At 52.2% G+C, this 26,862-nt stretch overlaps 1 protein-coding gene across 3 annotated transcripts in view; it reads right to left on the bottom strand.

Moving 5' to 3' along the window:
* PTPRE (protein tyrosine phosphatase receptor type E) overlaps window positions 1–26,862 on the bottom strand; it is a 151,810-nt gene that overhangs the window by 92,362 nt on the left and 32,586 nt on the right. For 2 of the 3 annotated variants that reach the window (XM_046026419.1, XM_046026420.1), the window contains exon 2: window positions 195–217. The exons of the other annotated variant lie outside the window; for it this stretch is intronic. In XM_046026419.1, coding sequence (XP_045882375.1) covers window positions 195–217 — 23 coding nt within the window. The remainder of the gene's footprint in view (window positions 1–194; window positions 218–26,862) is intronic. 3 annotated transcript variants of the gene reach the window in all.

The raw sequence follows: 26,862 nt of genomic DNA, 5'->3' as shown, positions 1-26,862 counted from the left end.
ATGGAGCAAATCTGGCATGATACAGGCCGGTTCAAGCGAGTTCAGGCATGAAATCCTCCTACAATACGTGGACCAGACTGGTCTCTCTCGAAATAATGTTTCTCTAACAATTAAATCCCACACACTTATTTGTTGCTGTTGTTAGTTAACCACACATCTGGTAAAAAAAACAATTGAAAAGGTTCTGTACTCACCGAGGGAAAGCGAAGGCTATCGTCTGCAAAAGAAAAGGTGGGGGGAGGAAAAAAGGACGGGTTAGTTTTCTGGTGACGAGGAGACAGCCGCTCCCTCCAGCCCCGTTCTCTATAGCACTAGTTGAATGTTCTCAGTTTCGCTCAGTTTTGGGATCTTCTTGAGGTCTTTGTATTTATGTGATAACTTTTTTGCTGCGGTCACCTGCTTTCAAAAGTGTCCTGGCCCCAAACTCTCCTGTGAATTCTGGTGTCCGTGATGGGGCAGCATGGTGTCTAGCCCCAGGCCTAGATGCTCCTCCCCCAAGTCAGCACCCTGGGTCCCCCGTCCTAGACACCGCCTCTTAAAACCCTCGCGGGCTGGCCCCTTCCCCGGTTTCCAGCTGCACCAGTTTCCAGCCCGCTCATTCCCCAACACTTCAGCTTTTATGTCCTTTTTGTGTTTACCATCTCGTGACGATAAAATTTGCATACCCTCAAGTCCACCTGCGTCCGATTCAGAGCTTTGTAGCATAACCACAGACTTTACAAGCATCACCGTCACCTAAATTTAGAGCATTTTCATCATCTTAACAGAAACCTATGCCCATGATTTCATTAGGTCCCCAGCCCATCCTCTCCGCACGCCGTCCTCCGGCAACCACGAGTCTGCTTTCTGTCCACGGATCGGCCTATTCCGGACATTTCACTGATGTGAGATCCTACAATACATAGCCTTTTGTGACTTGCTTGCTTTTACTTGGGGTTGTTGAGGTTCAGCCACATTATCACACAGACCGGTTCTTCATTCCCTTCTGTGGATGAATACTAGTCCATTTCCCACACGCCAGGCACCACGTCCTGTCTATCCACGCCTCGGCTGGTAGACACGAACCTCTGGTTCTTGGACAAGTGGCCAGTAGGGCAGCGTCACGCTGGAGATTGTGCTCGGCTGTCACTGTGCACGCGCACTGCTGTGCACGCGCGCTGCTACATGTTTCCATCACGACGACCTTTAAAGAGCTAATGCGCTCCACGGTGTTTTCCACCAAAATAGAATACGTCTCGTCTTAGCGACGGCCAGCCTGGATATTTGAAAACCAAAGACAATCCTCTGTAGCCCACAGTTACAGCAGTTTGTGGCACTCATTAAACGCTGACCTGTGAAGTCGGTCAGGGGCCAAAGGGGCAGAAGAAACGGTTCTTGTAATACCAAGGAATTTTAATTCTACTTGGGCAAATCTACAGCTAATGTCATGTCCAGTGGCAGCGTCCCCGCTAATCCTGGGAACAAGGCAAGGATGCCCCCTCTCACTGCTCATCTTTAACGTCGTATTGGAAGCCGGGTCAATGTAATAAGGCAAGAAAGAGAAACCAAAGACCCAGAGACTGGAAAGAAAGTAAATAAGACTTCTTCGTTCTCAGAAAATTCCAGAGAATGCACAAAAAATCAACTAGGGATCAGTCCGTTGGGGAACGGATGAAGTCACAGAGCTCCCAGAGTACGGCAGAGCCCCGCGTAATGCAAAGCAAATGGCAAGAAGCTGGGGGAGGCACTGACGGCTGGGGAAGAGGTAAGGTCGTCGGAGGTAAGGGAAACCGCTTCTCGGATGAATAACTTACTACACGAGCCCACTCCTTCCAATCCCCCCCAAAGAACCCGGGAAAGTGCGGGGAAGAGTTCCTCGTGTGTTTGCTGGGGCTACGCATGGGGAGAAGGCAGGAGCGGAGATGCCCATAATACGTCAGGACTGGTAGAAATGCTCAAAACTACCTTCCAAAGTAGTGTTGAGTCATTTTAATGCAAAAATGAAGACCCGTGAGGTGCAGAAGGCTATCTCAGGCAGAAACAAAACTGCAGGGCTGAGCCAAACCAAGCTAAAAACCACACAGGAAAACACCAGTAGGCTGCAGAAGCAGGCGGGCACTCCGTCGACTGTGGGTTAAACAAACGAGAACGCAGAATTCACTGAGTAACCAAACGCAAACAGTAATTTTGAATTCAACTTTGAACTGCTGTTGTTTTCTTTTTTTAAACGAAGCAAGAACGCCAAGAACCATGGCCGTGCGGAGAGATCGCAGACTGTATGGGTCGGGGCTCCCACGTGTTAGCATGAAACCACAACTATCAGTTTCTCAAAGCACAGAATTAGAACAAACCCGAGCAACCAGAACACACTCAGAAGTCAGCCTTCAGCTCAGGAGCCCTTCCTGGAGCCGCAGGCCCCGGTGCAGACCGCTGCTCCAATCCTGAGCACAACATCTGAAAAGATGAAATACGCACATTGAAAATTGGGAATGGGGGAGGTCCGTTCCCACGGACGGATCTGCTCCTGTCAGGAGGAGCCATTCCCCCAGCACAGCAGCGTCCCACAACCGGAAAGCTTCCTGGTCCTGCCAGGAATGGCACCGTCTTCCAAACGAGGGAAGGGGAGAGAAGCTATTGGGTTCGGGATCCTATCTGGTGCCTCTTACCATGTCTCTCCCGCAGACTACAGCCAGTCCTACAGAATAGGCAAAATGCGTCATTTTCAAGAAGGGAACACCGAGGACTGGGGAGCCCCTTGACTTTGGCCAGTGTCCCACAGAACAAGGAGGCAGGGTTGCAGGGATGCTAACCCAAGGCTGCGGAGGCCACTCTGGGCTAGGCTGCACAGGCAAATCCAGCTGGCCTTGTAGCTCACATTCGCTTGCTTGTTTGTTTTTCTTCCTGGGTCTCCATCCCCGCAGTGAAGCTGTAATTCCTTCAAGGCAGGGTCAGTCAGTCCCTTCTTTACATTCCCAGTGTCTACCAGTGGCTGCCCCAGGAGGACCCACGAAAGGTGTGCGCTGAGGACAAAACTGACAAAGCAAATCCCTCAAATCTCTTCTCACCCCCGGGAAAACTCCACTGTGGTCTGTGTGCCAGCAAGGCCTGGAAAGGCTCAGGCTGGCCACATCCCTCCTGGGGAGGGCCGGAGGGAGAAGGGGGTCTGTGGGAGTGGCCTGGCTCCCGGACGCCCGAGCCAGCCTGACCACGGAAGCACAGAGCTCTGTCCCTGGGGCATCCAGACGCAGCTGCTCTGTTTCCAGGGGGCAGAGGTGGGGTGGGGGGAGGACGCCTGCCAAGCTAGACCCTGGGAAAGAGGCGGTGTGAGGACATGGAACAGGGGAAATCCACTGAGAAGGCAGGGAGCCGGGCGGGCGAGGTCAGGCGGGCGGGCGCTGCAGCAGGAAGCGGCTCCGGGCGGCAGGGCTTGGTCCTGATGCCTCACGAGATATGGAAAGATCACACCACGTTACTGTGCATCCAGACCGCACAGAGAAGAAAATAAAACTGCAGCATTTAGAATCAATCCACAGGACTGCTTCATTTAGGGAAGAAATTAAAATTATTCTGACGTGTCAAGCTCTGAGATGGACCGAACCAGGCAATCTTTCCAAACTCAGACAAAAGTAAACACACACCCTTGGCCAGGAGCATGCCAAACGTTCTAGTGGGCGGACGGTGCGCTGCCAAGGGGGAGTCTGCAAGCCCTTCTTTCACATAGGCAGCAGCATTTAAGAAGTTGGGGGATGCACATTTTCGTTTAATTTAAAAACGACCTCATGTATATTTCCACGTATATAGTGTATCTAAAATGTGAACTTTGCTGATAGGTTAAAATTTTATAAAGCAAGGGCGCACAGAGGAAAATCAAAATCCTGCAATCAGACTCCAGGAATCTGGGCTTGCCACGGCCTTATCTGGATGGGCAGGCCCCAGAGTGGAGCTCCTCCACCCCGGCTGCCTTCCCTAGGATCCCCGTGTTTCTGGAGACACTGAGGTGCGCCCCATCTACTGTCAGAGCCGTTCCCCCTCAGGCACAGGGACTCTGGAGCACGTTCAGGGGTGCAGTTAATTTAGACGGGCTGCCCAAAGGGCAGAAAACCACTACAAAGGAGAGAATACGAGACCGCATCATGCACGCTGCCCGCGGTGGGAAAGCAAGAGGCCCCAGCCACGGAGCACCGGCCGCCCTGGCATCGGTCAACGAGCAAGTTCACTCTGCCTCCACGCAGGAACTCACACGGCGGGCGGGGGACCCTGCACAACGCTTCTGAATCCTCTGGGCTTCAGATCCTCACGGATATCATACGCTGCCAAGTCTCACAGTTTCCTTGTTTACCTTCCAGGCATGGGCAAAGCTGTTGATTTCTGCATTTCCTAACGTCTGAGAGGCTGAAAGGGGCTGCTGATCTCACCGTGGGCGGGAAACCTCCCGAAGGACGAGTGTGGGAGAACCATATTCTGGCCACCCCACAGCAAGCCACCTTGGAAAGGCAGGGGCGGGGGTCCTGGAAGACCACATTGCTAAGGCTGGAGGACAGATCTGCCTTCTCGACCCATTTTGTCAACCTACGACCATCAAGCTGGGCTCCTAAATATCTGGCAAATTTTAAAAAAATTATCCCTGGACAGCTGCTCAGCAAGACCCACGCACATCCCTTCCTGCTTCTTGAGAGTATTTCTGAAGCACGAGCCCCAGCCTCCGAACGTAACGGCGCCTCCCTGATTACCCCACAGTCGGGGGCAGACTCTTCGAATTAGGAAATTCTCCATTAGCAAGCCAAGAACTCTATTGTTACTTTGCACGTTCAAACGGCTGCTGGCTTCCACACGTCCACGTCCACCTCTGCCATGATCATCGACATGGAATTTGGGAACACACGACTTTGGTTCTCTGTGTTCCCTTGGAAGGCACAGGGCACTCTCCCAACCCCAGACCGGAGGGTGGCCTCTCCTGTGCGGGCCTCCCAGGGCCCAGATGCTCAGGTTTGGAAAAGGCCCGTGCCCCTCCCGCTGCCCAGACCCAGTGTAGACCTGACTGTGAAAGGTACAAGGGGAGACCTTGTCCTTCTGTCCCCCTCCTCACCTGCCCCGCTCTTGGCGCTCAGCATACACACTTCTCAGTGAGTCAGCCATGGTCATGTTTTAAAAAGTTTTTGCCTCACGAGTAACTACTTTGTGGGGGTTCTTGTGCTCAAGGGCAGGGACAGTATGAAAACATCCTTGGAGAATCAATGCTGTAAGGACAGGAATTCCTTGCCAGATATCCCATTAAGTGCACACAGGGACTGCTGAATTCTCTCAATACTCCCAAAGAGAGTTTGGTTTAGAACTGCTTTGCAGATGGGAAGACTGATACCCAGAGAGATTAAGTAACTTGCTACTGGGCATCCCTCCACCGGGCATTGCCCTGGGTCTCCAGAGCCTGGGCACCGGCTTCTCTGCCTCCCAGAGCTCCCGGAGAACACAACTGGCTCCACTAAGTACTTAGAGACAAAAGGGCCCTCTGCCTGGACTATGGATTTGACCTGGGATTTGTGAGTGTCCCCAGGTCAACCCACAGCTATGTGGCCCTGCACGGGCTCTGAGCAGGGCCAGATGCCCACAGCACGCTCAGCTAAACCTGGGCCCTGATAGCAGGAGAAGAGATTCACCCTTGAACTCTCCGTGCACCTAGCCGGCTAGATCTGGGTGGCAGGTTGGCTGTCCTTGTGCCTGTGTGTCCATAGTCCTCCTTCTCTCTTTCTCTCAAAGTGCGCAGAGCTGAGCTCAGAGCCCTGGGGCTAGGCGGGAGGGCTGGATTCTGAGCAGTGGAATGGAAGTGGGGAGCTACGACTCCCCAGATGCACCTGTTCCCACATGCCCTCCCCTTCCTTGGCCAGCACACCTGGGAGGAATCTGAAGAACCCTAGCAGGCCTGGTCCCCCCGAGACACAGCCTCTGCACCCCCCTATTCCCTCTGGATGCTCGCTCCCACCAGCGTGTAGAATCCAGCCCCGATATCAGGAATCAACTTCCCTCTTGGGACACCACCCAGAGCTCCCGACCGCCCAGATGCGGGAGCTGAGGATTTCACGTCTTCCCTCAAGAACTTGTATAAAGCAGCTGTTGTTGGAAATGTACTGAGCTATCAAACCCACAGAACCCCTACTGTATAAAGGATGGTTCTCTCTATTCTGCAGTCACGTACAAACGAAAATTTCTCGTAGATCGGGAAAACCCAGGAACCCCCGGCTTGCCGGCAGGTGACGGTTCTTCAATCGTGCCCCCTTCTTGGAGGTCTGCTGCTTCATGGTGGGGTCATCTGCGAGCCCGCCCCTCCCTCGCCTCTGATTGTAGTCACACACCCGTGACCAAGCCTGACTTGACTTCGCCATGCTCTCACGCAACAGGGTCCCACTCTGAACCTTGGCCCCAGAGACCTCCTGCTTCCTGGATGGTGGCTCCTGTCCCCCCTGGCCATCCCATTCAACTGTAGTAAGCCAAGTCGTGCTCAGCCATGTTCCAGACAAAGCTGACCAGTTCCCTCCCCACCCTTTTGGAGCCCAGAGTCCTGGCCTGTAGCATGGGCTCTGCACCCAGGGAGACCAGGAACCTCGTGATGGCTCAAGACTTGCTGCCCAGAAGCAACAAACATCAGCCTCTTTCTCCAGTTTGCAGACAAATGAAATTGGCGGATTAATTCAATCACTTTCCTGTTTATCCACTACTGCTTGCTTGCTGGCAAGTAGTAGTGGGATGCAAGGAATGAAAAGCAATTAACCATTAATGGGAAAATGGGGACTAGCCATTCCCGGTTGTTTCTCAGCCTGTTTTTGTGGACTCACGTGCTTAGAGATACAACTTATTAATACACACGTAAGGCCATGTCTTTCCTGGCGACAGCGGAGAGACTCACGTGTTTAGATGAGTGACTGGCTCGGGGGAGGCATCCACATCCGTTTGCTTGAAGACCAGTCCCGTCGTCCAGGGGATGCCCTACGTCGAGCTCCCCTAAGGTTGATGCCAGGGGCCAGGTGAAACACGCTGTCAGGAGAGTACGAAGGGGTCCCAGGGGCCACCTCTGAACACACTGAAGTGTCTCCACCAGTTGGGTGAGGCAGGGAGGAAGATGACACAGACAGCCAGCTGAGAGATGGAGCGAGAACCCATCTGCACCAGAGACGGAGCGAGAACCCATCTGCACCCTTCTTCCCTCTCCTTTGTCAGAGCCTTGATCACATCTAACCTGACACTGTTTCTCCTACCTCAGGGGTCAGCAAGGGAGCACTCTTTGAGAGCAACGCCCGTCTCCCTCCTCCCACTGCACTCAGGCTATGAAACGTACTCAGGATGGCCTTGCTGGGTATGTGATGCCAAAGGTAACCAAACATTGAATCTGATTCAAAAGATGGTTTTCTTGGTCTAAGGTTAGGTGAACTTCAAAGAAAACGATCCCTCTCTAATACCGGATAGCCAACTGATGTTTGTGTGTCCATTTGGAAGGCTGCTGCCTTTGACCAAGTGGCCCTGGGCCTGTGACCAGCCCACCAACCTGTGCGGGAAGGTCTGGTTCCTGTTGCTGACACTCGGCCGTGGACGGCAGTGCGCTGCGGAAGCCCAGCGCCAAGCTCTGTGTCCCAAGACCACGTAATGGATGAGTCGTGCTATTAAATAATGATTTAGGGGGATCATTATTTCTGGGACCCAGAATGAAAGACAACTTATAACTTATAACGTGTTCCTTAATTTAAAATTATCTATTGTTGCTATTAATTAAAATGCCAGCTACACCAACCCTACACAAATGCCATAGGACCGAGTAAAATGTGCCGCTTCCCCAGCACTAACAAACGCTGCGTCATTATCCTGTGGGAATAACTATTGTTGACGAGTGAAGGAAACGGCGCTTCTTCGCTTCTTCGGATCAGATAGGCATGAATAAGAGGAGAGGAATGTGTTGGTAAACAAGCCTCTGGAGGCTTCACAGAGCTCCAGAGTTCCCAGGGCTGACCCCGGGGTGGTGAAGAAGCAGGAAGCCAGTCACGCAGGGTTCATGGACACCCTCCCTCTCAGGAGTCCCCTCCCCACTTCTAAGACCAAGCTCTGCTTTCAGCAGCCCCGCCAAAAGCCACAGCATGCTTCCTTTCAATGGTGACCAGGGTAGGAAACTTCTAAAGGCACTTCACCCACAAGGAACAGTTTCTACCATCCTCTAGACACACCATGGTCTTCCTATTGGTCGCTCCCTGACCCAGAAAGCTTTCTTTCTCACTCAAAATAGCCAGGAGCTTCTCATGTCCAGCCCCATCCTGGATCCCAGGTCTGAGCCCTCCAGACTACCCTGAGTTTGTCCCTCTTGGTGGCCCTGAAGCACAAAGCTGTCCTCTGCTGCTCCCTCCGCTGCCTGTGAAGCCTTCCCAACCACAGCTTCACAGCAATATAATATAGGAGGACAGCGGATTAAGACTGAGTTGGCCAGCTCTCCGCAGCCCTGTGCTGTGGCCAGGCACAATCCACCGTATTTTACCGATGACAAAGCAAGGTCAGATGCTCACCCCAAAGATATATAACCTATAGCTAGTTTGGTGCTTTCTTTTTTTCTCTTTTCCTTTTTTTTAGTTAAATTTTATTTTATTTTTCCAGTGTTCCAAGATTCATTGTTTCTGCACCACACCCAGTGCTTCATGCAATCCGTGCCCTCCTGAATGCCCACCACCAGGCTCACCCAACCCCACTCCCCCTCCCCTCCAAAACCCTCAGTTTGTTTTTCAGAGTCCATAGTCTCTCATAGTTCGTCTCCCCCAAACCCAGCACGATTTCCCCCAACTCCCTTCTCCTCTCCATCTCCCAGTGTCCTCCGTGTTATTCCTGTGCTCCACAAGTAAGTCTGGTGCTTTCTGATGGGAAATCCTGTCGTCTCTAACTGGAACTTCTTACATGAACCGTCCTGTCATGCACCTAATAACAACTCAGAAAATACTAGTCGAGTGAGTGAAGAAATAGATCAGACCAGTGGTTGCCAGAATAATACACGGGCGGGGACTCGAGATCTTCAACCTAAAGGAATTCCCAAAGACAGGCTGACAGATTGTTGAAATGCAGCGGTGCTCTCCTCACAGTAAGCCTGGGGGCTTTGAACAGCGGAAACAGTGGCATCTAACCCATGTCTGGCCAAAGTCAGGGCATCTTTCTCAAGAGTAAGATTCTTAGGTAAACAATGGAAACAAAGGCAGGGAAACCAGCGAGTACATAGGACTTTATAGAAATGGCAAATAACTTGAATCCTGGCTCTGAACTTGGAACAAGTCACTTCACATTTTTGAGCCTTAGACTTCTCACCTGGGAAACAAGAATAATAATCCTGACTGTGCTGGGCTAACGAATTCGGTCATCCACGTAAGCGACCCGGCGCTGAGCTCCATAAACACAGGATTCCCAGTAAATCACAGGTATGGATTTGGAATGCGAGGTGGGCTAGGCCTGGGATGCTGCAAAGGCATTTGGATTTGGGTTGAAGCTGCGAGGGAAAAGCAGAAGGCTACAAGCCTACGACGCTCCCTACAAGGAAGGCCCCTGTGGTGACCGCCGAGGGGAGAAAGCCCAGGAGTGACACAGCATGGACAATGGACCCACGAGCAATATGGAGGCCATTCTGGGGTCCAGATGGGGGATGGGGAGGTGTACCTGAAGGCAGTGGCAGGAGGGAGGGAGCTGGGGGTAGGTGGCTATTTGAAGATCAAGGGGGTCAGGCCCTGCAGCCTCATGGAATGGAGGGGGAGAAAGAAATCAAGGGAGACCTTGGGCCTGACTTGAGCGCCCAGGTAAAAGATGGGCCATTCCTCGAGATGGGGTCCCGGTCTCCGAGTTCCCTGGAAGTCACTGGCATGAGCGCCTCTCACCGACACCAGAAGATTTCTCTGAGAGACTCAAAAAAATACATCAGCATCCTAAGACAAAGGAGAAAACCACTCTGAAAACAGCACAGTTCTTTTCCAGGAACCTGGTGTCCAGGCCAGAAGTCTGTTTGCTATTCCTAAGAGAGACTTTGAGAAACAGTAAACCAGGTAAGTGAAAGATCTGCCAGTTATTCTGCCAAAAAAAAAAAAAAAAAAAAAAAAAAAAAAAAAAAAAGAAAGAAAGAAAGAAAAAGAAAAAAAAAATAAAAGAAAGGAAGGAAGGAAGAAAACACTCAAATATTTTAATTTAATAACTTCCCCCAACCCAGCTGTCTGATCCGACCCATTAAACTAGGTCATCACTAAGAACCCACGGAGGGTGCCTGTGCCCAGAGAAGAGGCCAGCTTTCAAACAATGCTGGGTGCCGGAGGATACCTTGTAGCATCTTAAAGGGAGAAACTAAGTATCTCTACTTAACGGGAGGTTCGTAAGGAAAGGTGAGCTTTCGGGGAATTCATCCATCACTGAGCTATGAACAAAGCTGTCTCCAGGCTTGGTCTACTCTGCTGAGGACAGGCACCTGTTCCCCCCACCCCCACCCCCCGTCACCACTGCAAAGGTTCTGTGAACTTGTAATGAATCCCTCCTCCACACGAAGGAACACTGCGGCATTCACTTGAAAACAAAAACAGCATTATGACACAAATATGCGGCACCCCATTCTGGAACAATAAACCGCCACAGAAGTGTAATGTTGGCCCGGCATTCTGCTTTGTCTACCTAGAAAGGTCAGCCCTCCTCTTCCACTGGAAGGCACGGCACCCATCCTTCTCAGGAAAAAGTCTATGTTTTCCCTACAGCTCAAGGCATCATCTTAAAATGTACGGGTTTGAGTTGCTTCAACAATCTGTGTAGTGTATGGCGTCTGGGTAAATGTGGAGATGAGAGAGCCCGGGGGTAGGGCCAGATTAGGGAGTCTACACCCGCGGCAGGGACCCCACGCGTCCGCACCTGCCACGTGCATGGCTCGTGGTCTCCCCTGTAGCCTACAACTGACGGAGGAAGAGGCAGAGTGTGTGCCCCCTCGGCCAGAGCCCTGCACCCTGCCACAATGGAAGGGTGGGTGACCTTCGAGCTGGGTGACCTTGGGCAGGACCCACATCTTCTCCACACCAGTGACCTCCATCATGAGGTCACAGCCAGTTTCAGATGATGATTCCAGGACACAGCGCTGTACGACGGAGCTTGTAGACCACGGAAGTGAGAGAGTGAGGTCCAGAGAAGGGGCAGCTGGGTTGGGACGGCGAGTCCCGTGCCTGCCCCCTGGGGCACTGATGATCTCTCAGGCATAACATGGGACACTCGACATGCAGAAGTCACCCAACTCATCCTCATAAAGACCCTGAAGCAAGTTGTAGGAGGTCACGCGGTCAGTTAAGAGGCAGAGTCTGAAACACAATCCAGCTGGAGGCATGCCGTCCACCCCGGGCAGTAATGACCCCCACGTTAGGGAAGCCCCATGATCTTGCCACCTGGGCCTGAAGTCACTTCCCAGGAGACAAGCTGCATGAAGGGGAGCAGTCCCCAGGGCCACCGTGGAGGACGTCATGACCCAGTGGCCAGAGGAAGGACAATTGTAGCAAAGCTTCCCTCCTGGCCAAGAAGCACCATGTTGTTAAAAAGCCAACAGATTTCCTGTTGCGTCCCGGCTGAGGACACAGAGCTATTATCTTCCACCCAGCCCTAAACTCAGATCTAGGGTCCATGAACAAATGCATAGAAAGTTTTAAAAAAAGAGAAGAAAGAGAAAAGTTTGGCTCATTGAAAGCAGGGCTTGGTTTCTGCTAAGGTCAAAGTTCTGGGAGTTGAATGTGGGAAAACTGGTTGGAGCTCAATGTCTGAACTTGGCAGGAGCCTCAGTGAGCACGGATGGAAATCCCTGTGGTCTGGCCGTCCCCGCGGGAGTCCCGGCCACAGCCTTCTTGAGTCAGCCACATCTCTGGCCACATCTCCGGCCCCTGGAGAGTGGGGAGTCCCACTCAAGAACCACCGCGCTGCTTAAACTAAACTGGAAATGACAGGCTCTCGAGAGCTCCCCCAAGAACCACCTTGCACTCATCCCAGGACTCGATGGGAAACTCCTTACCTCAGTGCTCATTCTACCAGAGGACTGAAACGCACCGTAACCGTGACAACAGGAAGGCACGGGCGCTCCTGACGCATGACCACGCCATGCGTCACACTCCAGGCAGGCATCACGTGTCCAAGCCTACGCCACAGAGCGGAGAGCTGGGAATCACCCTCCCCACCTTACAGGGGAGGAAACAGAAGCTCCAAGAACAGAGGTGACTTCTGTGAATTTCATGTCGAACTTCGTCTGCAACCCAAGCCTGTTATCCGCAGACCCGTACTCCAGCTGTTCCCTGATCCCTCATCGTGGGCTGGACCGTCTGTGCCCAACAGCGCCCTCCGTGCCACGCGCTTGGGTGGGGTGTGGACACCTGCACACACGCCAGCGACGTGGCGAGGGCCCCACGAGCACGGTACGCACACGTGGGGAATGAAGCTCACAGCTCACGTCGGACTGGTATTCATGTGACAGTCCGGTTCTGCATGTGGTGGTGGCCGGCCCTCGGCACGTAACAAAGGACACAGAGATCTTTGCTGCTGTGTGGTAGACAGCCAGCTCTCCGTGGTTCTGTCACAGATACAGGGCAGGATAATGATTCCGGGTACTTTTGCTACAGCAATTAATTTTAATGCCACAGAAGCCTAACTATCCCACCACCAGCCCTAGATAACTGTCACCTGGAGGGATGGTTTATTTTTAAAATGACTAAGTCTTTGAAAGATTCGTAATTAAAATGAAACGGCCTTTCTCCAAGAAATGAGTCCTGTGACATGAATAGGAAAGTCACCCATCCAAAATCTTCGACCAGGAAGGGAGACTATCAGGTTATCTCGTTCATGAAGGCAGCGATCAGGAAAACTTCAGCATCCACTGGCAAATACAGCCCACTGTGGGATTAATGAATGGACAGTGAGAACAGCCAAGCTTCTGAGTTGAGAATAAATAAAGAGTTGGTGGGAGGCTGGTCGTTATCATTCCACATGGCTGTGACCATCATCAGGTGTCACAGGTGACCAGCAGATTTTGATCTATTTATGGAATATCTACTACTTTGATGCATTTAATTAGGTGTTTTGGGCAACAAAGTAAAACAGGCAACTTATCAATGGTGTCTAAGGAGAAGTTGCCCAGCCCCTGCCCCGCCTCAGGAATGAGACCCAAGAGACCAGCTCCCTGAAAGGATGAAATCTAGCCCTGGGTGGTTAGCGACCAAGGGCAGGGCTTGCTCTGATTCCAAGGAATTCTGCAAATGGGGACTTCTTCTATGCAAAGCTCTGGTTAGCTGACAGGGGCCCTTACGGCCTTTCCATTGTAAGGGCCAGCTCTGAGATCTAGGATGCTCTTGGTGCCACGTAGCAGCTCAGTTCCCAAAGGCCCTTGGAGGACAGGGGCCCAAGATCCCCAGTGTGAAGTGGACTCCTGCCTCCACGACTCCCTGGGCTCAGCCTCTCCCGGTCCAGAGCCTGCATGTGGTGGATTCCTGGCCACAGAGGGCGGGAAACACCTTGGTTTCACGCTCTTCTCTCTCTCTGAGTGTGTGTGTGTGTGTGTGTGTGTGTGTGTGTGTGTGTGTGTTTTAAGTTCCTCTGTGAAAAAAGCAAATAACTCAATTGAAATGTTTTGAACATTCAGGCTGAAGTTGCAAAGTAATCCCCATTCTGGAGGCTCCAGGCAGGTGAAGAGAAGAGGTATCCGCGCCTCCCTAACCCTGGCGGCCCCGCCAGGCTCCTGGCTCTGGACCCCGCGGGCCCTCGGAGCGCACACACACTCTCGAAGCAGCCCGTCTTCACAAAGCACACGACATGTGTCAGCAGACTCCTCAGGTTTTGACCAGCTAGTTTACACTCTGACCCTGCAGCCATGTAATCTGAGAGCAGAAAAGGCCCCCAGTCCATTTCTGTCTTTAAGAGACACTGATCAAGAGCGCACACAACCTTCGCAAAGTGTGTCATCTGCTGCGTCCCCGCAGAGACATGCAAACGCGCCAGAGGCGGCAAGCGCCAAGGGCCAGGAGTCCCTCCCATCACCCTTTAGCGCTGTGTTATTATTAAAGGAGTCCAGTGAAAGAGACAGTAAGAGAAACGCAGAAACAGAACTCATTGAATCCTAACAGCAACACATTAGCTCTCCATACTTTATTTACAGCCTCAGACCAGTTATTTTTTTAATTGAAGGATTAATACGTGCTATGGAGATAGAAAGCTGATTTCTCCATCTTCTGGTAGAAAAAAAAATGGTTGCAAACCCGATTAACCGAATTACTCAGGCTTTCAAAATGAAGTTGTCTTCGAATCTAGCACCAGGAAAGTGTTTATGTTTCCTGAAAAACTGGGAACATTCTTTTCATCAGACTAGAACAATACAAGCCACCGTGTTTTCATTTTTGCCTTGTCAGCCAGGAAGCTTCGCGCCGAATTTAATCACATCTTATCTCCAGGGAAAGGGCGCCGCAGTGGCCGAAAGCTTACTTGTGCAAGGTGCTGGCACAAAATAGTTTTACCTGAATGTCTGCAACGGCCCAGTCCTTACTATTGTGAGTGCACGGAGTGGAACACTGGCATTGACGAGGGAGGAGGCCAGAGCCAGTCACTCAGCTAGCACGTCGTCGCGCTGGCATCCAGACCCCAACCCCCCTGCCTTACAGGGACCGTCCTGACGCAGCAGCCTCCCCTCCCCACATTTCCCCAAGCCCTTCTTGGGGATAAAAACACAGATTACCAAGACATAACAATGGCTGGAAATGGTGGAAGGAAGCTTGCAGCCTCGGGCACTAGCCGAGGGATCCCGGGACGTGAGAGGCAGGACTCGTGATGGGCAAGCATGTGGGCAGACCCCGGGGCTGGAGGACGACTGTCTGTTGAGACAGCTGTGCCTTCCCGCCACATCCCCTCTGGCGACTGCCAGGTAAGATGACTCTGGAATGCTGCCTCCCCTCCAACCTGACCGCAGCTTCCCCTCATTGTCCTGACTTGTTTGCTGGAGCCCAGAGCGCAGAGGGCTTCAGCAGCCAGAGAACTTTCTAACACAGGAGCCAAACACTCTGTTGAACTCAGTTACAGGGTTGATTTACATAGCGGCGATGCCTTCCCAAGCGCCCACAGCACGCGAGCTGGTCATCGTCAGGGGAGAATAGTCTTTGAGGACTGGATGCTAAGACAAGTCTGTGACCCATATAGGGACACCCAGGCTCACATAAGAGCGGACTGGGATGCACTCAAAGTCAAAGCATAGATATTAACCGAAAAATCATAGCTCCTCGTATATCATCAGTATTCAAGAAACCTTAAAAATACAGACTTTACACATTCTGAGTCCATTTACTTAAAGTTCAGAAGCAGAGAAATGAAATGTGTGGTGTTAGAAGTGGGGAGAGTGGTCAGCCCTGGAAGGCCTGGGAGGGGCACCAGGAGGCTGGCATGGGGGCCTGGCTGGTCAGGCTGTCTTCGTCCGGGTGCTGGTGACGCAGCCGCCCCACTCTGGGAAAAGCCACGGTCCGTGCATTTAGAACATACACACACTTTCTGGAAGTACGTGTTAACTTGCTCTACGATTTTGGATCGTCACTGGAATTATTTTTTATCCTGTATAAAGAGACAAACAAATGAACGAACTTATCTTTAAAAAGTCAGTTTACAAATACGGTCAACTGAGAAATGTGTATTCCTCACACAATAGGGCGACGTGTGACCATTGGCATGGACAAGCTTAAGGGATGGAAGGGAACAGAACCACTGGCCCGACTTTGCCCTTGGAGTGATTGTTTCTTTACCACCATAAACCTGATTTCTAACAGAACGAGCTTGTGTACCTTTAGGCATGGCCTTGGTTTAAAAATAATTTTCTGATTTTTATCATTTCCATTTGCACTTCCATCTTTTCAAAGTGTTGGTCATAAGAAGGACCCTGAGCCTTCCGCCGTGGAAGGATCGTGCCTCTCATGGCCACGATCTGGGCGCTGTGGTCAGAGTGTGAGGATTCGGGGTCTGGCCCGCGTGGGTCCTCCCGAGGCTGGAGGGGGAGCCTCGGCTGGTTACCTCCCCTTTCTGAGCCACAGGCTTTCCGTTTACAAAAGGAGAGAAGTCCATCTTGACCCCCGGGCGCTGGGTGGGGTGACCAATTGGACCAGCTTTGCCCAGGAAGTTCTGGTTTCACACTGAGAACCCCGCATGCCAGTAAACCCCTCGATTCCTGGCAGAGCAAGTGCCCGGTACCCCCCGGGATGCTGCGGGATGTGCAAGGCAATGTCCGTGACGCACCTGTTGTGGTCTCTGCCGCAGGTCACGTGTTTGGTATATACCGGCTTCTTAGCATTACCATGACCACAGCCTTCTCTAGAAAGTTTGCGTGTGGGTGTGCTTGCCTGTGCTATCTGTCACTATTCCCACGAAAGCTCCCACTGTCCCATCTTCCCTTCAGTTTCCTGACCCACTTCAAAACAGAAATGATTAGTAACCTTCGAGCAATTCTTTCCAGGACGTGAGTGTCCCAGGGCTCCACACACCTGTTGAGGGGAGCATAGAGCCATCAGAGGCCGCAAACTCCACCGACCCAAGACGTGGTGTATCTGGGCTCCTGAGAGTCCACGGCCCGTGAGAAACCGGGATGAAATGTCCCTCCACTTCCCCGCACTGCTGAAGGGGGAGGGAAGAACCAGCACTTACGCTAGTCCCTGCTCAGTGGGTGTGGAAGCTGGCACTGTGCCCAGCCAGGGAGGCCTGCAGACCACCCCGGGGAGGGGCGACCACAGAGAAGCACCTGGATCCCCAGGGACCTCGGCATGAAGGTCAGGAGCAGAGCAGAGCAGGCAAAGGGGCCGGTGTGGGACAACGTATGGGCAGATGGCCCGCATGGGTCATCAAACTCGGTGTCCGGGGTCCTGGATGGGAGGAAAAAGCAAGAGACCGGCCTCCCCTTGAGCCAGCCAGGGCCTGAAGAGTGGGTTTCTGGCTCAGCCCCTCACTGCACCTGAGGAGGGATCCCCAAACTTAGCTCAAATTAAGCCAGTTTTATTTCTTATGTCTGGACACGACTACATTCATAGTTATGCTTTAACGTAAGCTGCAAGAGGAATGCAAAATAACATCATTTCTATATTCGTGTTCTAATATAAATTACAAAATGTATGCAAAAGGGAGTCACGAGTTCCTCCTGCTTTAAGGGAAGGCAAGCACTTCTGATGGGGATGTGGCCTTTGCCTTCTCGGGCAAACACCCGACGAGGGTTGGAGGGAAGAGCACAGTGTGTAACAGAAAAAAACCCAAATCCTGGCAGACTGGACGTACTCGATTCACGCTTTTTTCACATTTCCACAGGGATGTAAATCAACTTAAGTACTTAAAATAGCCAGAGAAAGGGGGAAAAACTGGAGCTCTATGAGTTACCATGGGAATTATTAATTGAAGCCCGTCTTTTGTCTTGTAAAGATCCTTGCCGTTCCTGTGACGTTTGGAAGACTTTCAGGGAAACAGCAACCATTTCCTGACACTGGGTAAGCATAAAAATATCACGAGGAAGCTCCAGTTAAAGAAAGTTCTGAAGAACTGAAACCCACCCACTGTAGTAGTGACATATTTATTCAGGAAATCCATCGGAGGCTGAATTTTACAAGTTGAAGTTCGGATCTTCAAAGGGTTCTGAGGAATTGGGGAAAGAGGCCGTTAAAGCCCAGATGTGTTCACAGCATTTGAGTGTGAGAAGACGGGCAAGGCTGGGCGTGTCATTCATCGAGAGCACACTTTCACAGCATGAGCCGGAGAACCCTCCAAGCTTCCAGCAACACGCTGGCGTGCGGGAGACGGCGGACAAGCCGGTGACCCCAAGACTGGACAACCGACCGTGAGTGCTTAGTGAAAATGAAACTCTTCATGGCATTTCGCTGCGCAGGGATCGTTTCTAAAAGTCACGACTCGCACAGAGTTTGCATTCCGCAAAGTGATACTCCCTGGGGTTAGCAACCTGCACCTTCACCAGAAGGATTAATTGCCCCTAATGCAAACCCCCTCCCCCGAATCCGAAAGAATTGCCAAAGCACTCACACTTACTAATAAAGAAGTAAATCTTTCCCCGAAAATTGAGAATTGTCCACAGTTAGCCAAAGGCTGAAAAAATGGAATTAAGAACTTCATTAATTCTTAGAGACAGCTGGAAGCATCATCTACCAAAATATATTTCTAGAAGTTTAAATTTAATAAAAGAAAAGGATCCCCTGCAGCCAGAGTGGGTAATAGGCTGCTGTTACACAGGTTCAACTTCAAATAATTAATTTCACAAGGAGGGGTCTGGGCAAGAAAGAGACCGGTGACACCAGGAGGAAGATTTTAAGACCTAGGGACCAGTGCTAACCTTGACTCTTGCTTTAACAAAGGAACACAGAACGCTTTCACCAAGGGATGGAAAGTGAGAGAGATTCGAGCAGGAGGCCTGGCTTCTTCAACAGGGAGAAGTCGCCCTTCTGTCTGAGGCCCAGAAGGGCAAGGCAGCTCTGGAGATGGGTCCCAGGGCTGGAGACGGCTGCCTTAGCCCAGAGCACACCCTGCTTCCTTCCTCGCTCTCCCAGAAAGCAAGTGTGTGCTGTGCTCTGCACGAGGGCTGGCGGCCGTACACAGCTGGAGACCATCTCTGCCCCTGGGGCTTCACACTTGCCACGTGCACACGTGCAGGCACACACCTGCTGCTCCCCTGAGCGGGGCCAGGGGGGACTCACCCGCACGCACTCTACCCCGTTCCAGGATGGAAATCCTTCCCTTGCCCACATTGGATCTGTCAACTTGGTTTTGCCGTGCGAGCGGTGCAAAGACTCCTGCTTTGGCATCGTGGACAAAGTGCACTAACGTACAAAACAGTTTCCAGCCGCTGGCTCTGTGTGGGGCTCTAACGATGCCCTGACGGGCCAGCTCAGAAGCTCCTCTGTGTCTCGGACAGTTTCTAGCAGAGTGGGGGAGACAGAGGTTCTTTGCACATTCACATGAACAAACATGGTTCTTTGAGAGAAAGCAACCTGAGCTGGACCCGCAGTCAGGGAGGGCTTCCTGTAGGAGGCAGCCTTGGCAGAGAGCTGAAGACTGAGAGTTGATTAGAGGCAAGGATGAGGGGGGAACGTTCCAGACATTCTGGCTGGCCAGTGTGTGTGTGTGCAGTATGGAGACTGGGCCTTCGGCTGTCTGCTCACCCCAGCAGGAGAAGGGCAAGAGAAGGATCCTCAGTACCGCTGGTCGTCTGCATTTCTGCATGCTTCGGTGGGGACTAGATGCCGTCCTAACAGTCCTCCATGGACCCTTTCCTCTTGACACATATCTTTTCTCCCACTTCTGTGGATGTTTCTCAGCCAATGACCCCCACCGCCTGTAAGGGAGGTTTCTAGACACACAGTCCTACTTCTCTGTAAGACTCTGAAGTCACCTCGGTTAGGTGCGTCTGAAGGTCCCAGCTCCGCTCCTCTCCCAGGCCCTGGTTCTGTGGATGGCGAGTTCCCGTCCTTCCTCCCCATCCAGACATTTCCGGAGCCCAGGGTTTTGCTGCATCGGCAAGATGACGCTTTGGACCAGATAATCCTTTGTCGTGAGGCTATGCCCTGTGCATTGTGGGCCTATACCCACTGAATGCCAGTAACACCAACTTGCTCCCCAGTCCTGACCATAAACCATGTCTCCAGGATTTGCAAATGTCCTTTGGGGAGGGGGAGCTAAATTGCCCCCAACTGAGAACCGCTGCCTCCGTCTGCCCGACAGCACGCGGCATCTCAGGTTCATCCCAGTGGTCCTGAGACCGCGGAGAACTCGCTCTTCCTGACCAGCTCTGGCCGCAGTTCAATTCTGGTTACTTCTGTCCGCATTCAGTCAAGGGCACGCCCACTTCCAACCCACCCCTGAACGCTCAACACGAGCCTGGTACATACTTTGTGTTCAATAAATGTTCACTTGCGTGAAGAATGGGCTCCTGTAGCAGCATCCCAAGTAATCCCCAAGCCTCGATGCTCAGCCAATGCCTAGCTTTAAGATCTGATCATACCATGACCTTGTTCTCAAACATTCTGTGGATCCCTACTGACGTCTCAAAGCTCCAGGACGCCAGACTACTTTCCCAAACCACCTGTGACTCATCCCCATGTCTACCCTGCACTGACCTTCAACCAAAATGAACTGCTGCTTTTTCACAAGTGCACCTCGTCTTGCCCTCGTGATTAGGGCCTGTGATCCCAGAGGCCCGGCAGTGGCCTGGCTCATATTTATAGAGGGGATGGGTCGCGGGAGGGGAGGGAGTTTCAGGACTCTCTAGAGGAAAGCTGTGTTGGCCATGAAGACGAGAGCTCCAGCCATCCTCACTAACCAGAAAAAGGAAACACTGGCCAAGAGCACTTTTTCTGCCTGGACCTATGAAGGGGTTCAGTAGAGACTCTCAGGGAGGCTTGACCGCAGAGTCAGAGTGCAGGAAAAAATTCAGCCCCTTGATAAGCAGCATCATTAATCTGCAAGGGATAGAGATGTGAGCAGTCGGAGGGCTTCCTATGGTCAGGGCTTTGTTTTTCCTTCCCTTACAAAACATGCAGAGTTCTGAGCCTGGGCACAGCTCTGTACCTTGGTCTTCCCCAGGGCACCCGGAGCTGTGCCTTGCATGTGGCACGTGTCCTACAAGCACTGAAAGATGTCAGGACTGCAGCCCATTGTGCGCGCACGGCTCCTGTTCTGATGGCCAGCAGACAGGTGTCAGGCGGCCAGGGCGGGGCAAACGGGAAGGGCTGGTGCAGTGCGGCAGGAGGCCCACAGGCTCCCCAGTCCCCAGCAGACGCCCCAGGGGACACTCCTGCAGTCCATCCCCCCAGAGGAAGGTGGTCTCTGTCTCCCAGAGGGCGAGTCTTTGCCCATGTGCCCGGCACAGCAGGATGGTTGTGGGCAGTGGAGGCTGCCAGGACCCTGAGCTTTCCTTCCCAGGAAAGGCCGCGGGAGACCCGGCATGGGGGCTGCACTCCAGGGGTGTCGGCCTCTGGGCAGCTGCAGGGAGCTGTAGCAGGGGCTGCCTCCCCCGAGAGGGGCTGGCTCCACGGGTCTGGATGGCCAGACTGGCCAGAACCCCTGCGGCCCAGCAAAGAGGAGGGACTGAATGCTTACTGCATTTTCCTGAGGTTCCCAGAGCTTAGAAAATACAGAAAGGCAGTAAATGCTGGGGTCAATGAATTAAAAACAACCCACAATTCCCTGCGGAAAAGCTGAGAACCTCCCACCCCCAAGAACGAGCGTCCCGAGTGGTGGTGCACTGCCTGTCTTCTCTCTCTACTCATTCATTCAGTCACTCCCCACCCATTCATTCATCCTGCAGCAACCTGCGGCGTGGAGCACAGTGTGGGCGAGACGGTCTAGGTCCCGCTCAGCGTCGCTTACCCCCACGTGGGGAGCAGGGGGGAGAACTACAGGCACACAGAGAGATTCATGACGACCAAGGACAGCGAAGCCAGGAGGGGACACACGGTTGTGGGGAGAGAGAGTTGCAGGGCCGGGTGGAAGGATGCCAGTCCCAGCGGCTGAGCTCCCTCTCCCACACCTGGCGTGCTCGATGGCAAGGGGATCACAGAGCAGACCAAGGAGCGCCCTGCCTCGGTTAGGACGTGTCCACACGGTGTGTGCTAGCCTCTGGCCATCCTCAGGTCCCAGGCCATTCTATGACCTCCTGGCACAGCCCCACACTCCCTCCCTCCATGCTGCCCAGCCCCCCAGTGCACGTTGGCCTCACCAGCAGTCCCTCCCTTCAGTACAGCCCCCTCCGCGCAGACAGGCCTCTAAGGAAGTATTCTCAAGTCCCCAGGCCGGGTGCCGCACGAACAGCCCTTCCACAAGCCCAGCACTGTTCTCCTCTCACCTCCCGCGCGCCCAGCTCCAAAAAGGGGAGGGTGTCACCAATCATGCCTTGGGACAGCGGCCCTACAGCTGGGGTGCTTTGCTGAATGTCGCATCGTTCTCCTTTGTGCGAGCTGAAAAAAGCACTTATATGCCCCGGAGAAGGCCACATACACACCGGACACGTGCGGGCTGAGCAGAGACCCCTCCCAACCCACAGCTCTGCCCGGAGAAGCCAATCTGTTGGCATCGTCTGAACGCACAGGCACAGAAAGGAGGAGGGGCGACAGGAGGGGAAAGAAAAAGTCTCACATGTGGGGGCTAATGGAGCCCAGTGCTCACAAACTCAAGCAAGATGTAGGGCCTGGCAAGTTCACACACAAGGTAGAGATCCAGGGATACAAAAGCTAACGTTGTGAAAAGGTAGGGGTGTGTGTGTGCGTGTGTGTGTATCCCTAGAAGCTCAGGGTCAGAGACCAGACCCCAAGGAGACAGGACTGCTGGGCCTGGATGAAATAGAGTCAGAAAGAATCCCATGAGGCCCAAGTACGGAAGGCAAAGAAGTTACACAAGGGCCCAAGGGCAGAAGAAGCTGATAAAGGATCTTTTCAATGAGCAGATAAGAAATCAGGGCTCTTAGCCAATAGTGGAGGCTTTCCTCATTGTCCATTTTCTTGAACTGTTCCCTCACACTGGAATTCAACCCAGCATGGCTTAGGAGGTGTTTGCTCCAAGGGCATGAGAGTGTAGAGGCTGGGGACCGCAGGGGGGAAGGCCCCTCTCCCACGCGCATCCCCGTCCACCTTCAATGTCCATTTCTGATGCCTCCCTCCGACCCTGGAGGGGCAGGAACCCAGTCCCCAGGCACCAGCGTACACCGTCAGAGGAGCCAATGTAGTCAAGACAACACTTCTTCCCAACTTGGTCTATAAATCCAACACAATCATAATAAAAATCCCAGCAAGTTATTTTGTGGCTATTGGCAAATTCGTGCTACATTTACATAAACAGGCAAAGACCCAGAGTAGCCAACGTGATGCTGGGGAAGAACAAGGTTGAGAGATGGCCACTACCCAGCTTCAAGTCGTGCTATGAAGCTACAGTCATCAAGACGGTGTGGGGTGAGCACAAAAGCTAACAAACAGGGCAAAGGAACAGAACAGAGAGTCCAAGAATAGACCCACGTAAATACAGTCAACCGATCTTTGACAAAGAACAAGGCCAGTGCCATGCAGAAAAGACAGTCTTTTCAACAGACGGTGCTTGAGCAACTGGACATCCATTTGCAAACAGAAAAACAAAAAACCAAAACAAAACAAAGAACTGATTACAGACTCAGATCTCATGCACGTCCCAGTAATTAACTCAAAACTGATCACAGAACCAAACGTAACACTGAAAACCAGAAACCCCCTGGAAGAGCACACAGGAGAAAATCAAGATGCCCTTTGGTGTGGTGATGCCTTTTTCAGACACCATCAAAGGCACAATCCACAAAAGAAAGAATGGATAAGCTGAACTTTATTAAAAGTAAAGTATTTCTACTGCCAAATGCAACATCAAGAGAATGAGAAGACAAGTCACAGACTGGGAGAAAAACATTTGCAAAAGGTGTATCTGATCAAAGACTGCTATCAGTAATACACAAAGAACTCTCAAAACTCAATGACAGGAGAATAAGCAATCTGACCAAAAAATTGGGAAGGACCCAGACAGCTCTCTCACTGAGGAAGTACAGACAGACGCCAGATCGGCACAGGAGACCAGGGTCCACACGAACGCCACCAGGGAAATGGAAACCCAAACAGGAGACACCACTGTGCCCCTGCTACAACGGCCCAAATCCAGAACATGAACCACACCGAGTGCTGACAAGGATATGATCAACAGACACTCTCGGGCATTGCTGGGAATGCAAAATGCTACAGCCACTTTGCAAGACACTTCAGCATTCTCTGAAAACAAAAAACAAAAAAAAACAAAACAAAAAAACCTTCATCGTACGATCCAGCAATCACGCTCCTTGGTATTGAGCACAAGGACCTGAAAACTTACATGGACACAAAAACCTGCCTATGAATGTTTAGTCATAATTGCCAAAACCTGGGAGAAACTGACATGCCCCATGGTGGGTGAACAGATAAGTAAACTGCGGACCATCCTGGCAATGAAATATTACTCAGCACTAAAAACAGGTGAGGTGCCAAGCCAGGAACAGACACGGGGGACCCTCAAATGCCCACTGCTCAGTGAAGGGGCCAGTCTGAAGAGGCTACACGTAGTACGGGTCCAGCTGTCCGAGCTTCTGGAAAAGGCAATACTATGAAAAGAGTCAAAAAGAAGAGCAGTTCCCAGAGGTCAGCAGAGAGGGAGGGGTGAGGCATCTCACGATTCAGGAAAACGATAGCTACATGCCCTGGGTGTTTGTCAAAAACCCATAGAAACCCACCATCGAGCACGAACCCTAAAGCACAGCACAGACTTTGAGAGTCAAAGTCCGGTTAAGTTCACGGATGCTGACACGCGCACCGCTCTGATTCCTGGACGCTGACTGACGGTGTGCGTGGCGGCAGGGGCAGGGGCTATATGAGAAATCTCTTTACTTTCCACTCCATTTTGCTGTGGAAGTGAAACTTCACTTAGAAAGAGCATCTATTAAAGAAGACGGGGTGCACGTCCTCAAACTCTCTGCGGGTCCTGATTCTACACTCATCCTTCCCACCTCTCTCCACCAGGACTCGAAAGGCACTCTCCACGCCTTCGCAGGATGAAGCCCAGACCCTTGGGCGTGGCCTGATAAGGCCGTCATCGCACGCTTGCCATGAACACAGCCCCTTGCACACCCACAGCCCATTCCCCTGAACTCCAGGGACACTGAACTTGAGTGGGCCACTGTCAGAAACCATGTTTCTTCCAAGCCCGGTTTGGGGTAATGCCGCTTGGATTTGTACACTCAGTGCTCAAAGCAGGAGTTCTCCTTGAGCACATGCGGGCCGGTACAAATGTGCCAACCCGCGGCGCAACCACGCACGCCCTCGCTCTCAAGCACGTATCTCCATGTTCTGAATAATCTATGTGGTAACTCGCAATGTATCATAGCACACCTTTCCCCGTGCACAGGATCAACGGCTAAGCGCGCCCAGACGTAGGTCAGGGGAGATGACCCCGGGCTCGTGCTTCTTGTTCATCTCCCTTCTTTTTATATTTTTTAAGATCTTATTTATTTATTTGACAGATGGAGATCACAAGTAGGCAGAGAGGCAGGCAGAGAAAGAGGAAGGAAGCAGACTTCCTGCTGAGCATGGAGCCCCATGTGGGGCTTGATCCCAGGACCCTGAGATCATGACCCGGGCCAAAGGCAGAGGCTTTAACCCACTGAGCCACCCAGGCGCCCTATCGTCTCCCTTCTTGATGCCTCGCGGGAATCCCACGTGTCAGCCCTTCTGGGTCTGAAGTTCGCCTCCACGGGCTGCCTGTTGCTCCCTGACTCGTAAACGGAAACGAACATTTTCCTAACTTTCCCGATGGGTGGGCCTTCACATTTCTTACTTGATTTTTTTTTTCTTTTGCCACAATAAATATCCCTGTGCCCATGTCTTTACTTATTGTCCCCGGAAGAAGGACAGAGTCTGACTTGTCATCTCTTTCTTCCCAGCGGCTAAGCAGCATCAGACACTGAGGAAGTGACCGGTGTCAACAGAGCGGTATACACAGGAACAGACCTTCTCCTGTGTATTTTAACACACGTTTTGTCTTTTTGCTTTGGCCCTGGTGCAGTCTCCAATTAAATTATTTTATTTAAAAACTAAATTAAGTGGGGTGCCTGGGTGGCTCCATGGGTTAAAGCCTCTGCCTTCAGCTCAGGTCCTGATCCCAGGGTCCTAGGATCGAGCTCCCCACTGGACTCTCTGCTCAGCGGGGAGCCTGCTTCCCCCTCTGTCTCTGCCTGCCTCTCTGCCTCCTTGTGATCTCTGTCTGTCAAATAAATAAATAAAATCTTAAGAAAAAAACTGAATTAAGTGAACACACATATTTATTTCCAGTCACTTGGGGACTTCAATGCATTTTATGTATTTATCCTTTAACATAAATTTGGAATCGTTTAGAGGGAAAATTATCATTTCCTTTATACGACTATAGTTTGTCCCCAGGATACTTTTCCCAATAGAGAGCACCAACAACATGCCACCTTGGGAACAGTTTATCAAGAAAATGGAAATTTCTTTGAGGCAACATAAGGAAAGTGCAGGAACCAACGTTTACTGTTGTGGGTTCGTTCCAAGGGTCCGGGCTCTGGAATCTTTCCAGCTGGAGTCTGGCGGCAGAGGCCCACCACGAGCACACACACCTCCTTCATTCTGAGGGTGAGTCGGTGACCCCAGAAGTTGTCCGTGACTGTCTCAGAAGTGCAAAGGAAGCAAACATACTTCTGGGAACAACGGCAAAGAATGAGAGAAGGGTCCCCCTTTCTCCCAGCCCCACACTGAATTATCAGCTTGAGTCCCCTTCACACGCCCGTTGTTGAAGCAACCACCCGCCTTCCTGACCCTTAGGGGCCAAGCCAGCAGGAGGAAGCCATCTTCCAGTGCCCCTCGCCCAGCCTCTGTCCGACCTCAGCTCACAGACGTTTCTCGAACTGACCCACAGCATCTGAAGTTGGTCCTCTGACCACCTCCCTGGTCTGTTGCATCCCTCCTGGGTCCATCTCGGGCGACCCCCACCTCAAGGTGATGACTCACCCCGCCCCCCCACGAGGCCTCTCTCAGAAACATGCGGAAAGTTCCCCAGTGGACACTCCATGGAGTCACACTACATCAACAGCAAATGTCCCGCAGAGGTGCTCTGCCACCCTCTCTCCTTCAACGACAAGGTGGGACCAGGAGAGCACCCACAACGGCAGGGTCAGCCGGGACTACAGGTGAGACAGAGAACGCTTTTCTGTGTTCATTTACCTCACAGCAAGCAGGTGCGGACAGGGTTGACCAATCTCGGGGACGAAAACACAGCACTGGCAGGAAAACAAAATGGCTCCTACCCCCACCCGCT

Source organism: Meles meles, chromosome 13 (assembly GCF_922984935.1).
Source record: "Meles meles chromosome 13, mMelMel3.1 paternal haplotype, whole genome shotgun sequence".
Classification (NCBI taxonomy): domain Eukaryota; kingdom Metazoa; phylum Chordata; class Mammalia; order Carnivora; family Mustelidae; genus Meles; species Meles meles.
This window is presented reverse-complemented; position numbering and strand designations above follow the sequence as displayed.